The 15,824-nt window shown below is 40.5% G+C and overlaps 2 protein-coding genes across 10 annotated transcripts in view; one reads left to right on the top strand and one right to left on the bottom strand.

Annotated features, from left to right (window-relative positions):
• Positions 1-3,652: 3,652 nt before the first annotated feature.
• LOC111264460 (uncharacterized) lies at positions 3,653-14,393 on the bottom strand. Of its 8 annotated transcripts, none has more exons than XM_022840435.1 (12): positions 14,307-14,393; positions 13,173-13,248; positions 12,880-12,987; positions 11,583-11,687; positions 11,306-11,352; positions 9,048-11,039; positions 8,425-8,646; positions 7,856-8,104; positions 7,294-7,547; positions 6,800-7,001; positions 4,795-5,556; positions 3,653-3,781 (listed from the first exon to the last, which is right to left on the bottom strand). In XM_022840435.1, exons 4-11 carry the CDS (start codon positions 11,665-11,667, stop codon positions 5,185-5,187), a joined length of 3,423 nt encoding a protein of 1,140 aa, XP_022696170.1. In that variant the 5' UTR covers positions 11,668-11,687; positions 12,880-12,987; positions 13,173-13,248; positions 14,307-14,393; the 3' UTR covers positions 3,653-3,781; positions 4,795-5,184. The 8 variants fall into 8 exon arrangements, with proteins under 8 accessions (XP_022696170.1, XP_022696134.1, XP_022696162.1 ...); XM_022840399.2 differs by lacking the exon at positions 14,307-14,393 and adding an exon at positions 13,915-14,014; XM_022840427.2 differs by lacking the exon at positions 14,307-14,393 and adding an exon at positions 13,857-13,903 and having other exon boundaries at positions 13,173-13,242.
• Positions 14,394-14,631: 238 nt separating this feature from the next.
• Positions 14,632-15,824, top strand: part of SCAP (SREBP cleavage activating protein) — a 22,400-nt gene continuing 21,207 nt past the window's right edge. The window contains exons 1-2 of one of the 2 annotated variants that reach the window (XM_022840364.2): positions 14,632-15,124; positions 15,363-15,624. The gene's annotated coding sequence lies outside the window, so the exon portion shown is untranslated. Of the gene's footprint in view, positions 15,125-15,302; positions 15,625-15,824 lie in introns of both variants that reach the window. The other variant, XM_022840354.2, reaches the window with a different exon arrangement.

Below are 15,824 nucleotides of genomic sequence, written 5' to 3'. Positions count from 1 at the left end.
TAAAACATTTTAATAATTTGATTAATCTTATTGAACAAAGAACACACACGAAAGGTGAAGTCTACACAGAAGTCCGCGCTAACGTAATCTCTATATACCCCGATATACTTATATATATACGTCTATATTATATAAATAGATCCATACCTCAGTGAAGTATAATTTGATTCCTACTATTCATCAAAATAGTCTCTCTTACGGTATAGGCGACTACCTTGTCTTTCATTTGTACCCAGATATGTGGCACCTTAGAACCTAACAAAAATTGATCTTTCAATCAGCCTGATGCAGCTGCGGCGCATATATGAAGCGCGTATTGCAAAAGGTCGCTTCATGGTGGTCAACTAATAGCACACTTACGATAATTTTGTCCATGAATGATATATTCAATTACCAATGTTCGGGTCACAAATAAAAAAAACGTCTGCAGAGCAGTATCTAAAGCATTTTCCGAGCACAGTAGCAATGGCTAAGTAAACATTACTCTAGATGCATGTTTTTATCCCGCAAATAGCCAAGGTTTCCAACTACACATTCTAAGCTAACTTCGTACAAATGTAGGTTGTGAACTGCTCGTACAGATTAGGGGATGCTAGTTTGAATGCCCGAGGATGTTTTATGAGTGCGCACGCTCTTCGATACTTCACCGAAAAAATAAAACGCTTATTGCTTCCTATATGGCTACATGAAAGCCATCTCAGTCAATACGAAAAGATGTTCCATCCCATTGAAACTGGATCGATCTCGTTGTTTCTTGGATGTTTCGACACTTATCGCATTAGAATTTGAGGTGTGATCAAAGTGCGGGGTTCCAGCCAAATGGCTCTTCTCTTCGAACTCGAGCTCGAAATAAAAATCAGATCAAGTACGAATGGCTTTGAACTTCGACAGAAAATATTATTACTTCTATTGCACAGAGTACAGAGCTACAATTGTGTTGCCGCTTTAGTTCCTCAATAAACGAAAACGAAGTGCATTCTTTATTTTCTGGTAATAACATTGGCATAAATGCACGCGATTTAGGTCGCCTAGGTTGAATCCGTCGCATTATATGAACAAGCTACGTAGAGTAGTAAAACAGGTAAGAATTAGCTGAAGCCGAGCAACTTGGGCAAATCTGCGCATTAGGCATGCAGAGTGTCTATGCTAACCGCGCTTTTGTACGGGGACCATCGAGCAGATTCTTCCAGTTAGATAGTCTCGACTTCGAAGTCCCGGTCAAGGTGAGCGCACAGTTTCAAAACTGATCTAATTGGAAATAGCCACAGGGAATGACGGACTGATTGGTCGGTGAGATGCCGTGATCAAACATCGGTAGCGGATATCGATGAGCCGACAACCGAAGCTCAGAGTAAAGAGAACCTGAATATGTAATAGTGAGTTTCATAGACATCGCAGCTAACTACCACTGTTCTGTTTTGGAGTCCAAACGATAAGTGGACTTGCACGACAATTAATGATTGTTACCTGCAGCAAACGGGACCAATGATACATGAGAGGAATTCATACAGCTGTTATAACCCACACTAATGTGGATGACGACAGACTTGCTATCGGCGAGGTGCAACTGTCAACTCCGTAGCCTGTCTTAAACTTGGCTTCTCAGGGCAAGACCGATTTACCCGACCGAAGGCTTCTGGTAGGAAAAGACAGTGCCATTTACGTGAAACACTAGAAAATATGTAATAATGTAGACGATATCCATATAATCTATCGAACTTAGGGTGTTCAGGATATCTGCGAATATGAAACCAAGGAAATCAATCCTGGGGTTAGGTGTTGATATTCACTGACGGTGAAATTAATTTAGTATGACCCTTCACATTGCATCAGGCTAATTACTATTATCACGGTAGGGAGATACATGTTTTGGCTCAAAAGACGGCGCGCATCGTCGCTTGTATGAAAGCAACAGTGGATCCTTCGTGATAATCGTATGTGTAGAAGGGTTAAGGATTCCTTGTACGTCCCTAATACGAGATTAGACGTATTATATGTATCTATATATACTGATACGAACAAGCTGGGACAAAACTGGTGTTTTTAGTTAGTAAACTGTATCTAGATAAAAACAGGCATGTAATAAAGTTTTTTAAATGTGGGTTTGTTTCAGGGAAATCTTGCCCGAATTCTTGCCATGAAAGCTGGCCGCAATGTAAACCCTAAATTTCAAGCAATTAAAGAAAAGCCATTGTCATTGTCTGATGCGAAAGCTTCGAACAATAGCTTAGAATCTGATGATTAATTTCTTATCCGTTTTATCCACACCATGATATTTTTGTGGTTCTGTTCTAGAAATAGATTTCCTTTCTCGTCAGTTACTTTTGTAGTGTCAAGGGTAATGGGTGGACGTGCGTCAGCTACGACAAATAGCCGGCCTAAATGAATCCATCTTTATCCTACATAACCTAATAACTTATATCGAGAATTTTTCGAAAAATCAAACATTTCTTTGTACTTTATTGAAACAGTACTCACAATTTCATTCACCCAGATTCCCATATGAGGAATCATTGCTGACGTTGCAATAAACCAAAAAAAAATTTAATCGGTGGTTTCATTTGTGCTCATTCACTCGTCAATAATAGGATAAACCCGTGAGTCTTTAAATTTAAACGACTATCGCTGTCTGTAGTGATTTGCAGACATCACTAACGGTTTGTCTCAAAGGGATATATCCTATATCTATTGTCATTATTACGGAATTTCAAAATTATTGATTAATTATTATTATTGATCATTGATTGATTGACATGATTATTGAATAATCAAAAAAGGCTGTCTGACTGATAAGTCAATTTCAAAGTTGTATTTAGCCAGCTTACACAAAGAAGCATTACTAACTTACCTGTGTTCACTTATTCTTAGGAATAGAGGCTTTCTTAATAGCATCGTTATCAGACTGGAGAACTGATCAAGTTAGATTATTTCAGTGTGTAATCATTTAATATATGTATTTTTTGATGAGAAAAATAAGAACGAACGATGAGTCATTCTACATAGCTGTTTTTTTGTTTTTGGGCCACTTCGAATTAAATCAGTCTAGTTACGATTTATTCAATTCTAGCAACCGGGACAGTTCACTATACATGGAATCATTGACGCGTTAATTCCTTTGCATTTAGAAAATGTATTTTTTATGGACGTATGTTTATGTTCTTCACGATAAGCTGATATTATTAGTATTATAAATAATCTAAATATTATGAAACATGTTGGTGATTGTTGAAAATCTGTGGAACAACACTGCATTTTCCGAAGCTTCGTTAATTTTTTCGCAGTTAAAATTTTAAATTTGTTGGGTGGGAAGAAGAGGACAATATTAGGCATACCTTTTTGGTTCCGGCAATAGCGCAGTAGTATCGAGTTTGTCTACTAAACTTACGGGCACATATGCGGTTTAGGTCCGAAACCGAGCGTAGGTTGTTTTACCAATATATATTTTTGGAAATCACGAATATTAGGTAGGATCGCTGTGAAGTAGATTTTAAGTAGATGTTCCAGTCGCCATCACCAACCTAGCTCATGATGCATAGAAAAATATAAATACCTACTTTATATACAGGATATATTTCCACATATTTGAATTACTTAGAAAAACAAAAAATTTCAAATATCTGTAAAAACTTTCTCTCCAGTTAATGAACACCAATTTTACTTAGTCCTAATCAACTTTATTTTATTCACTTATCTATGTATTTTTCATTGGTTTATTTACTTATCAATTGACGTCTATTCGACACTTCTTCAATCTGGCCAGCTTTAATGAATGTCGTCCAACCTAAAATAATCAAAAGATTATTAATAGTAGAAGCAGCGGTATTAAAGCCTAAGCAGTAAAATCCATCCTTTTAGTATCATGATCATTACTGTTAGTTCTTGACCTCGCCGCTCGTTTCTCACTGGTGAATTCGATATCACTTTGAACTAACTATAGTAGCCAACTTACAGCTCGTCACGTCTGTATTGTTTGCTTGCAGCTTTTCTACGGTGGGCGTTATTAACGTAAGTCGTCCCCCCCCCCCCCCCACAATTTCAACTATCGTTTTACATGCGCTGTCAGGGTACTTCTTGAAGGATCGTAGTCTGTGTATGCGGCACCTGTGCTCTCTTAACAAAATTAACACTCGCGGAAATCATGCAGCGTCGTTGGTTTATGACGAAGCTAACACTACACTCAGTATTATTAGATATATAGAGCTGGGTAAAGCAATGCCGAGCTTGATAAACTGACACTGTCGTAACATACTGTTCGTGAGTTGTTGTGGAATTTTATTTATTGTGTCAATCTTACGAGTTACCTAGTTATAAATTAAAAGCAGTAAGTAAATCTAACACTTGCGTTCTAGCACAATAATCACTAACCCATTCGGCGCTGGAACTCGTTCCTTCAAAGAACTAAAACATGCTCAAAAGCGTGTGATTAATTTACTATAATCTCTATCAATGCTTTTTTCGGACGTAAACAATTAGTATCCTAACTAGTACCTAAACTCATCCCTGCGGTCCATTAGGTTGCGAGGGAAAATTGATTTTCGAAACTGTTATCTCAGCACAAATTCAGTGACGTCAAATGCTCATTGTCTTGTTTGTGTTTCAGACCTCCGGTAAATAGCGCCTTTCCATAACTGACGTTGATCATATCTCAAAAATCGATTTTTTAAGGGAAATACAGCACAATCATTCGACGAATTCATTGTTTCTTATTCAAAGAGAAATCATTATTGCTCTGAACTGTTGTTTGTACCATTAACTAGAAACATATTTAACGCTTAAAAAAGGTATAACACATACCAATTCAGTCCAGTTCAATCTCCTTAACCGGATCATAACCAACTGCCTGATAAAATCCTTCCAGTTATCTCCGCCTATGCATTAATTATTGGTGCCTTTGGTTGACTTCTCTCCACTCATTGAAACGGTTTGTCTCTCATGGTCAGGACTCGCCATGTCGAACATCCGAAACACATTTTTCATGATTCCTGTTCACCTTATATTAACAACAATACATCATATATATCATACACTTCGAAAAACGCCACAAATTCGACCTTATTCGTTACAGCTCCTCACATTCTTCTCAGTGTTTCTCCGTTCTTCACCTAACTTCTCTTTAGCTTCATATTTCACTGTTCTTCCGGTCCCTTACTGATCAGCGCATCCCATTAATAATTCTATTACCGACTATGACAGCGACGAAGACGGGGCCTGTCCGAGGAGTTCGCGGAGCATTTCAGGCTCAGAAGCGGTAGACTCCCTACTGCTTCCCGCAAGCGAAGGTGCCCATGTCACCATCGAAGTGGTGTCGCCTGTCGATGAAACTGTACTTTGCTGCTGTGGCAGATGGCTAAATAAAGGATTGTCTGTGGGTGGATGCCGATAGGGGGAAGAAGCCATCTGACGTGGCAGCTGCTGGTCCGGCGGTAATGATGAAGAAATCACCTTTCGTAAACGGCTGTCTTGGTGCGACGTTGCATTAAGCTCAGTGGGAAGTTTGAGCGGGGCGTTGGGCATGGACTCCTTTTCGAGAAATGCAATGAACTGGTTGGTAAACGACTGTGGAACGATAAGAAACAAAGGGGGGGGGGGATTTTATTGTTATGGTGTTTGAACTTTGTTGAAGAAGAAACAAAAACTGAACTGGCAGCGGTAACTTGCAGCGGTGTTGTTATCAATATAAGAATCCGTTTCATGCAGCTCGAAAAAGTTACGCTAGGCTGTCGAAAAAGTACTCGCGGTTTTAAGCAAAATTAAAGCAAGTACTTTTATCTGTGGCAGATCTGCGGGGACCGAAGTAGATATCTGCCTGATGATACAGGATTCGGGCTGTGCGACGCATGCACTAAAATTTTCCAATGAATTTCTCTCAATAATTGCCGATTGCTTAAAGATTTGTACTGCTTGACATTGTCATAATGGGAACGGCGCCTTTTCTGCTCACTTGTTCCAGTTAATTTCTTTCAGTAGCTTATTGTAATCCTATTAGTTGTTGTTACTAAAGGTCCGAATCAACTGTTTTGCCTGACAAAGCAAGCTTTAATGCACGATTTTCTTCCCAACACACCAGACACATAGTATAACATTTTGGCACCAGTCTGGGCTTTGCCACATTTTATAAAAAGCATTTTTTTACTTTTCTTTATTTGCACATTATTGTCGTATGTGATTTATTTTTTATCAACTCTACTTAACTGCTTTGCAGAAATGCAACAATGTCGTTACGTATCTGTATAGTTTCACAGATGGAAATACAATCGAATAAATTCTTTTGTATCGATTCATGTAGCGTCCAAACTTCCAGCTTCGTTTTGGAGCCAGCTTTCGTCAACTAATTTAACGGTTTGAAACTGGATAGTGGTGGATGTTTAGTCCTTCATGATTTCATGGCTGCCTACGTGTTGCATAATTTCATCAACTTTTTTTGTAATTGGACAATCACTATAAGAAATTATCTTTCACATCGAAATTTTTAGAATGAAAGCCACAGAACCATCTTCACGCTATTCCTTCCGGTATCCCATATTTACTACAAGCATCAATTTTTTTATGGCTTTGGGGAGCATTTGTGCCTTCATCGTAAAACAGCAATAGCAAATAATGAATTTTTGCAGACATTCAATTTATTTTCAAAGCCTTCTACCCGACCTGATGCGACTTATGTTAGCTGAGATACCGGATTAAGCTAACTGGCTAAAAAACGGTCAATCCTTTTTTGACAACCAAATACACCACAGACACACACCTAGAGTAACTTTTTTAACTTTTAGTCTTCGTCTGCAAATATGTTTAATGCACTTACGTCATTCGGGTCGTTGCCGGAACTGGTTGATTGTTGACCTCCACCGAAAATACCGAGAAATCCTCTTTGACCACTTCCCAGCCCAGTTTTGCGAGCCTCACCTTCACTAAATTCCAAATAGCCGGTAATACATCGAAGGACATCATTCTTTTTGTCAGCCGGAGCCGTGAAGTATCCGAGTAACATGTTCTTGATCAACTGCCTAAAAGAAATACAATGATAAGCATTGGGTTGTTTAGAGAAGTATTACTTTGGTCTTTGTTCAAGTAAGGTCTACCTGCCTAGATACCTGTTGTGTATTGAGGTGCTTCGTTCTCCCATGCTATCAAGCAATACACAGACTTTACTGGAATTAAGTTTTAATCGTGACAAAAAGCATGAAAATTAAATTTCACAGTTAATTTTTTTATTAATAGATACCATTACGAAGGAAAAATGACACGCAACAAAAATAATCGCCGGCCTGCGTTACACGACCACGTTCTATAACTCACTTCTCTACTTGACCTTCAGCTCCTTCAGCCTTGCGACATTTGCTAAGCGCCGCTTGCAACTGATCATCACTTTCAGCTAGCTTCTGCTGAAGTCTGCTCAAATCGGAGTTTTTTTGTTCCAGTTGTTCAGAGAGTCGCTGTGTAGCTTGCACCGTTTCCGATACATTCGACAGCGTCTCTTCTTTTGCCGCGACCGCGGCCTCCAACTCGAGAATTCGCTCATTTTTGCGCTTTTGCTCTGCCTCGTACTGTTTCTGTAAAATGTTACAAAGAAACAAAGACAAAAAATAGCTTACGTTAATTTTTTTTTATGATTAAATTGTTGCAATTTGTTTTGGAACACAGCGACAGGTGGCTGACGAATGATACATTTTATACATATATTAAACGTATTTCTCTAATGATTGTACTTATGGCATGTAACATTTGCCCATACAACCTATTTTATATCGATATCACCATCGATGGTATATCTTTAGCTACACCGCTTTGTCAAGTAAGGTTAAATGTAAAAAGCGCTTCTGATTATTGCCTTAATGGCAGAATTTTACGCTTCACTGACCTTTGCCGTCCGAATCTGGTTGTCAGCTTCCCTCTGCATTTGTTCGAGAACAACCTGAAGGCTAGCGAGGCTGGTTTGACTTTGCTGAAGGCGGTCCTCCATTTGACTAAGTTCCTCCAAGGCTTCGTCCCGCTGACATGAAACTGTTTCCAGTTCCGCTTCGAGGATTTCGACCCGTTCAGAGGCCGCTGCGGTGACAGCCTGCACACTCGAATCTGTGTAACGCGCATTTGCCTCAAACTCACTGAGCTGTATAGAAATTTCGTATACAGCAATAGTCACGGGAAGGCAATGCGTTGCGAGCAAGTTATATAACAGCACACGCAAAATTCATCAGAGATTAGCGTACATTGGCGCTCGCAAATAACAAATATACGCAAAGCATAAATTGCAAAACAGTTGGCTAATACTTGAAAAATTACGGTGTTTCTCTGAGAAAGTATTTATAGGTCTTATTCGTTCTGGTCGTCACATCTCAGTATATTCATATAACTATTTGTGGAGCCGTCTAATATGTATTATGTAGTGTCAAACCTACTTTTATCCCTGTCCTGCACAAGTATGACTACCTTTTGTTGTAAGCTGGCTATTCGATGCTCATGGGCAAGTATTTCTTTGGTATGTCGTTCATCTTCACTGGCCAGATGCGCTCTCAATCGTTGCACATCGACGTTTAGACGAGATTCGTTGTCTAGTAACTTTTGTATACGTTGTTTCAGTTCGGCGTTCTCTTGTCCCTTGTGCTGGATTGTGCGTGTAAGAGTTTGCTGCTCACCTTCCAGTGCGGCAATCTACGACAAAAAGCAACAAATTTTTATTAAAAAAAAAAAAAAAAAGCCGTGCAACAAAATGTACGCTGTACCCATTAAAGTAAAGAATTTTCACCATTGCTTATACTAGAAGCATTAGCAGCGAAGGAGACATAAGTAAACAGTCCATGGAATCAAAAATTTTGTAAAAGTAAATTGTTCACACTTAAACCCTTTACATACTTGATTAGAAGCTCGTTCAGCAGTAGCCGATAGATACTTCCCGAATATAGCCTAAATAAATAACTAGAAAAAATTTACACGTTTTCTATAGATCTTGAGTTGTTATGTTCGGCGCCACTTTTTATTTGCTATGAAACACTTATATAATACCACCCCACCAAAGCATTATATTCGACAAGAATTCTTTTTAATAGATTTACCTTGTCTGTCAGTAGAGGCGTGGCTGCTTGAGGCTCTGCGGGCGCCTGCTGCAGTCGCTGTACCTCTCCCTGCGTCTGTTGGAGTTGCTGTTGCAACTGAATCGTGAGCTGTTTCTCGTTAGCCAAGGCGCTCATCAGGCCGTCGAGCCGTCCTTTCAAATCATTGTTTTCTCGAGCCTTGTCGCTCACAACCGCAATCATTTGTTCTTTCTCGGTACTGAGCTGCTGCATACCCTTCTCCAGGGCTTGCCGTACTACCTGCAGCGCTTCAAGCTCCCTCTGCGCATTCGCCAATTTATTAGCGCTTTCCTGCCGTTCAGATTCGGCAGCCTCAAGTTGCTTCGAGTACGTTGTTATCTCTTCCGTCGTACTCGAATGTCCCTGACCAGATTCCATTTGTATTTGAACTAGCTTCTGTTGACACATATCCAACTCATGTTTGGCTGCTTCTAACTCGCTTACTACACTGTCTCGGCTATGTCGCAACAGCTCTAATTCCTGTTCGCTAGTTTCTAGTCTCTGACGAAGGTTTGCCATTTCTTCGTCCATTTCCTGGCTATTTACTGAAGCTAAAGTAGCTTGACTTAGCGCCTCTACCTGCTTTTCAAGTTCCTCTGCTCGTTGTATATGCTTTGATTCATCGACACGAAGCAGCTGTAACTCGCCAGTCAATTGCAAAATCTTACTCTCCTGTTGACGGGTTGTCTTGAGAAGAACGGCGGCCTCGTCGTGACCGCTGATACTCTCTTTTTGAAGGTCAGCTAAAAGAACCTGGATATTTTGGAGTTCTTGCGTCAGCGACGCTTCGCGGGCCGCAGCAACTTCAAGTTGAGAAAGGGATTCAGCAAGCGACTGCTTTAGTTCAACTAATGCCTCTTTGTTCGCCGTGAGTTCGTGCTCAATTGCTTCGACACTGTTGGCAGCGGACGCTCGTACCTTTTCGAGCTCAGCCTGTAGCTCCTGAACCGCAGCTTGCTCACATTCAAGTTGTTGCTTCATTAAGGTGATCCTCTTCTCGGCCTCGGTTTGTACTTCCATGTGATTCGAGACATCGGCTACACGCTCCCGGGCATTCAGCTCAGCGATTTGTTGTATCAGCATAGCTTCACTTGTTTTAGCTTTCTCTAGCTTAGCGGCTATTGCTTCACGATCCGTTGTAGCCTTCTTCAGTTGCCCCTGGATAGTCTTCAACTCCTCGTTGACATTCCGAAGCGAACGCAGCTCATCTTCGAGGGCTATTTTCTCGGTTAGTATTGTCTTTTTCTGATCTGCAATTAGTTCGAGATTTTTAACTACTGTGTTTGTACTGTGCTCAAATCGTTGCACCTTATCAGAAAGATCGCTCAGGCCGACCCGCGCTTCAGACAGTTTCTCGTCACTTAGTTCAGCATCTCCCAGCAAAACCGATACAACCTCTTTACAAAACGTCTCGTACTTCTTCGCTGAGGAAACACTACCACCGCTAGTAACAGCCTCCTCTGAACGAATTCCTTCGAGTTCCGCTTCGAGATTCTCATTTTCCTGTTCCAGAGCCTCCAGCCGATTTTTCAGCGTGTTGTTTTCGTGTTTCAGCTTTTCAAACTCTAGTTTGATACCTTGGCCAGCTTCAAGCTGTCGTTGCGCCTCTTCCAGAGATGATCGCAATTCGAGAAGTTCATGGGCAGTTTCGTCCAGTTTGGCGGCAGATGAGCCCACGGCTGTGAGTGGGCTCGGATCCCCGCTACTCCTTGCAGAGAACACAACTGGCGGAGTTCCACCATCGCCCCAATCATCACCCCAGTCGTCGAGGCTAACCTCGTGAACAGCCGCAGGAGCCATTGGCGTAACACCTTTTCGATATTGTTCGAGTTCGCCTTCAGCTCGCTTGAGCTTGTTTTGGAGTTCGTCCTTGATTAATATAACTTTGCTCATCTCTTCTTGGTATTGTTGGTCGAGCTGAAGAAGCGAGTCTTCTAAACGAGTTTTTTCCTGTCTAAGTGACTCGATGGTTTCCTGGAGTAGATAGAGACATATTGAATTTGAAGTGCCTTGCGCCGTATGGAATAACATGAAGTAAATAAAATTTATCTATAATGATTCATAGGTTAGTGCCTGCATAAAGCTGTTTAGGTGATGTTTAAAATTGGCCGGCGCAACATGGGTTTTCCATATATAGAGAAAACGTTATCTCTCGAATTGATAAACGTTATTTATTAGTTCTACGATAGTCACTGTCATTATTGAACATATTAGAAGCGCATCATGAAAGTATCGCTAACCGCTGCTGATGCCGAATTCCCTTCCTGATTGGACGACTGGCCAGAATCTGAAAAGTAGATTTAATATATTATTATTTATTAAATTATTGTTATTTATTCTATTATTATGAATGTTTCTCTATCAAATAGACATTGGTACAAAAAATCGGTATCGAAACTTCTACAGTTCTGACAGTGTTCTGACGATGGTCTTTGTCGGAGATTTAAAGTCTAAAATCTTTTAAACGCTTATTCGTTGCGATTCTCAAAGAAATTAGTGACAAAAGGAACTACTTACTGTAATTGCCATCCTGATCGAAAACATCACGGGCAAAGTTTTGCACATGAGATGTAATCTGGTTGAACTGGTTGAACCACGTCATGACGACCAAGGAGGTTCTGTCTGCGGGTTAGTCAATCGAATATTGCTTATTTATGGCAAACTGCTATGAATTAAAGAGTATTTCGCCAACTTATTCGGTTAAGATTACATGGCAGTACTTCAACTATGAAAATCTATATCTAAATTTCCACTTGTAAGAATGTATGCGTGATGTATTGAAACAGGCCAGCAGATACACACCCTCAAGCATCCCCATTCTGAAACGGTCTTTTTTTAACGATGAAGCGCACTATTTTGATATTAGTTTATCGATTTTACAAATGAAAGACCCAAAACAGTGAAATCGGTCTGACAGGTGCGATATATCATAATATTAGCCCAGTCATATTTTCAGATTTTGGTCTATTACTCAAGAAAAAACCTTCCTTTCCACATCATCAACCGCTGCTACCTCAATGTGCGTTAACTAATTCAATTAGCACCCATGGCATACCTTAGTTGAACCTTACAATCCGTATGTAACTGCAGTTCTATTGTATACATAACGCGCGAACATAAAGACGTGTCTTTATGTTCTCTTTTTGCTTTACTGTTTGCCTTAATGATCTGTATTGAACATCAAAGCAGCTGCCAAAATACTAACCAGTACTCAATTAATTCGTTTTAATAATTTAAAAAAGAGGATATCGTAAGATGAATAGGAATAAGTGGAGTCAAAATCGCTCATATTTTACTTGAAACGTCAGTAAAAAAATATTTGATTATCTTTATGGGTCAGATGGACGTGTTCTTTGTATATCTTTGTACATCGCTTAATCAATAGAATCCGACAAGAGAATAATGAGTATGAACGTGGAGCACCAGTGCATTCATCTCTGCTCATAGTGCCAGGGGACACAATCACACCATATATTTCGTTTTTATTTGAAATCGACGCTAAAGATACAATGGTTCTTGGTTCTGTCATAAACTCAGCAAAGGCCGATACTGAAAAAAAGGACACCATAGCTTGTGGTCTGCTCATATCAATGCGATACCCCCCCCCCCCCTCCAATGCATATGACGTTTGGCGTAGTGGACATAATCAGGTTACAAAAATAACTAAAATTTGCCTCTAGCATTAATTCGAGCTATACAAATTGTGTAAAAACATACTTTTTTTTTGGGAATCTCAGTTTTTCTTATTGCCTAGAACGTTAAAAATCAGCTTTCCCCATTCGTTTCGTTAACAAAGGCACGGGTTCGTACGTACCCCCAGCTGTTTAGTGGATGTACCCCAATGAGACAGGCCCGCGTCCTGACGAAAGTCGCGTCGTAACCGGGTGGAACTTTTTCTTTGGCGCCACAGAACAATCCTGAACTATTTCATCAAATGCCACATAAATCAAAAAGCCGTTGCACTTTCACTATTGGCCAGACCATTGATTCTAACTACACAAGCACTGAACTGGAGATGATCACAGATAGGGACGGCGCCTAAGGGTGGATATAGTTTATGTGGGATATACTATACTTATGGTGCTATTTATTGTAGATTTCCCTCACATCGGTAACTGTTTGATCCACGGGTATTCTAGATTCCAACAGGATCTATGACGACACTCGGTTCAGGCACCTGAAACTAGAATTAAAGGTGACAATGGTTGTGTACATCTCTCTACTTCTGGGTTAGACGTCACACACGTCAGAAAACATACGAATCACATCAAATCGCAAATCGGCTGGTAGCCTACTAATCCTATGTGGGTAAAGACAATACTCCGATCACCCTTTCTTCAAATGCCGTGTCGTCTGCTAGGTGCAGTCTCTTCATTCGTACGGTGCTGTGGTGCTTTGCTGCAGTATTTTTTCAGAATTTTTGTTATTCTCAATATTCGCTGTTAGTCTTGTTCAAGTTCTGGTAGAACAACTGCATAATAAAAATGAAGTCGTTTTGTTCTTAAACAAGTTTGTAATTAGCACGTCAGCCTATTTGACATGAATCGTTTAAGGGGTGCGTGACAACGATTATTATCGTTTACTGGGCGTAGGAACAATCCATTTGATTATTATTGAAAACAATCGATGGTATACCTTTTGTCGCACGTAACACGTAGGCCAGCATTGTGTATAAACGAACGTGCATATTGTACGACCGTGTAATGAATTACGGATTAAATATCAAATAGTATTGATCTGACTGAATGCAAAAGAGTAATGTACAGTTGCCAGAAAACTGGTACTAGAAACCTGTTCGCACTTATTATTCCTCGTACTACATTGATATAGGCACTGCCTCAACATTTACCCATGCACTGTTAGCTTGACGCATACTCAAAAAATTGTCAAATGACAGACACACCCATATCTATACTCAACACTGTTACAATTTCTTCTGCTTGAAGGTATTAGTCCTAGTATGTGTCCCGTTCCCAACCCTATAACTATGCTGATTGCTTTCATCAAGAACTTCCGAGTCCGACACGCTCATAGCTGTCTTGCGCCTCTCTGGTGCCATCGACCATCATCAACTACTAGGTGAGCACCCAATGGAAGACGTACTAAAGGCCGAGTACGAAATTATTGTTGTTTTGATTTTTTCGTTAATGTATATGGCTGTGTGTAGTGTGTGCACATTCAGCAGTAACACTTCTAGCCCGCTCACACGGTGTGTATCCCATTCTCATAAAGGGAGCCTACCTGCCGTGTGTCTGCCTGTTTATCTAGCTGGCTGGCGTCTTGTTGACTATATGAGTCCAGCGTTGTTTTCCTTGCTCCGTGTTGTTCCGTTGTCGCCGCTTACCAATCGTGGTCACGTTGTATTGTTGCACGCGATCAACTAGCTAGCAAGAGCTCACTTGTACATACACACACACACACACACACACACATATATATATATATATAGATATATATAAAACGTCTCCTGCGTAGCGGCTGGCGCTGCGTTTAGAGAATATTGCGTCGACCTCGATGCTGGCGAATAGGTGGTTCAATACATCGGCACAATGGTTCTATACAACGCCGGATCATTGTAGACATTGGCAAGTGTGTTGAGAACAAAAGTCACGTCGGCGACAACTACGACCCGGCTGATTAACAGGTTTAACTCCTTCACGTTAATAGTACAGGCAAAGGCGAATATACACAGTAGAGGAGAGCATAAGCCCTGGAAACTGTCTGTGAGCTATTCAGCTTGTCGAAAGCAGCGAGTGAATAGGAACTTCTTCAGAAGCAAATACGTGATTGCGGCGGCAGCGCCGACAGCTGCGCTCCAACCATAACGACGATTTCTGCGGCTGTTAATGTTGGTCATGTCGTAGTTATGTGCCCAGATGTGTAGTAAGCCGTTCGAAGAAGAAGTTAAATGTAGCAGGGCAAACGAAAGGATCGAACTCTGCCAAGGAGACTGCAGACGGTGTAATATTGCCTGGATGAAATAGTTGTAAAATTAGGCGGTAATAACAGCACAGAAAACCCGAAGCGAATACAAAGGAGCGAGCTGGAGAAATCGCTTGGTAAGAGAAAATCCACTGTGTCAATGTCAAGTAATGTAAAAACTTATACGCTCTGTTTCTTACTCGCATATAGCTATTTTAGTGAAGTTGTATGCTAAAAAGTTACATTGTCATTCCAAAAACACGCTTTCCTACAAAATACGGTGGCCAATGGAAATGATGCGATATCATGTGCTAGAACCGTTGCAAGTGGCGTACGCGAGCGAAACTTGCCATGCTCAAAGTACTCTTATCATAGGTATCAACAAAGAACGAATGGTGTGGTGAAGGTCTTCGTTTTCGACTAAAGCGGATCATAATGAAGTTATGTAGTGAGTGAGTGAGTATTACTGTGTGCTTCCAACGTCGAGGATACAAAACAACTGTAGCACAATACAAGTGCAGCGATTGCGCCTTATTCCGCGCCGATTGGCGAGAACTCATTACCTGTGGGTGACCGTTAATTCCACTGAATTGATTTCACCTAGCGGAGCGACAATAAATACGTTTTCGCTTCACTTGTAAGTATCGTTCGTTTTTACACATCTCGTATGTATATATATATATATATATATATATATATATATATTAGTGGCAAGCATACCGCATGTCGGCATCTCGCATTTATATATTTATGTATATCATTTTTTTTTTGCAATAAAGGAATTTTTACTCTGTATTACACATGTGGTTCTTGCCGGCCTCTTTCGTTCTCGTGTAT

Source organism: Varroa jacobsoni, unplaced genomic scaffold, assembly GCF_002532875.2.
Source record: "Varroa jacobsoni isolate VJ856 unplaced genomic scaffold, vjacob_1.0 scaffold_96, whole genome shotgun sequence".
Lineage (NCBI taxonomy): Eukaryota > Metazoa > Arthropoda > Arachnida > Mesostigmata > Varroidae > Varroa > Varroa jacobsoni.
The sequence above is the reverse complement of the archived record's forward strand: the minus strand, read 5'-3'. Positions and strand labels throughout refer to the sequence as shown.

Excerpts from the sequence above, each read along its gene's own strand:
- LOC111264460 (XM_022840435.1), bottom strand. The coding sequence starts at position 11,667 with ATGACGTGGTTCAACCAGTTCAACCAGATTACATCTCATGTGCAAAAC. Across the intron at positions 11,353-11,582 it reads CGATCAGGATGGCAATTACA|ATTCTGGCCAGTCGTCCAAT; the intron begins GTAAGTAGTTCC and ends TCTACTTTTCAG. Across the intron at positions 8,647-9,047 it reads CGCCTCTACTGACAGACAAG|ATTGCCGCACTGGAAGGTGA; the intron begins GTAAATCTATTA and ends TTTTTGTCGTAG.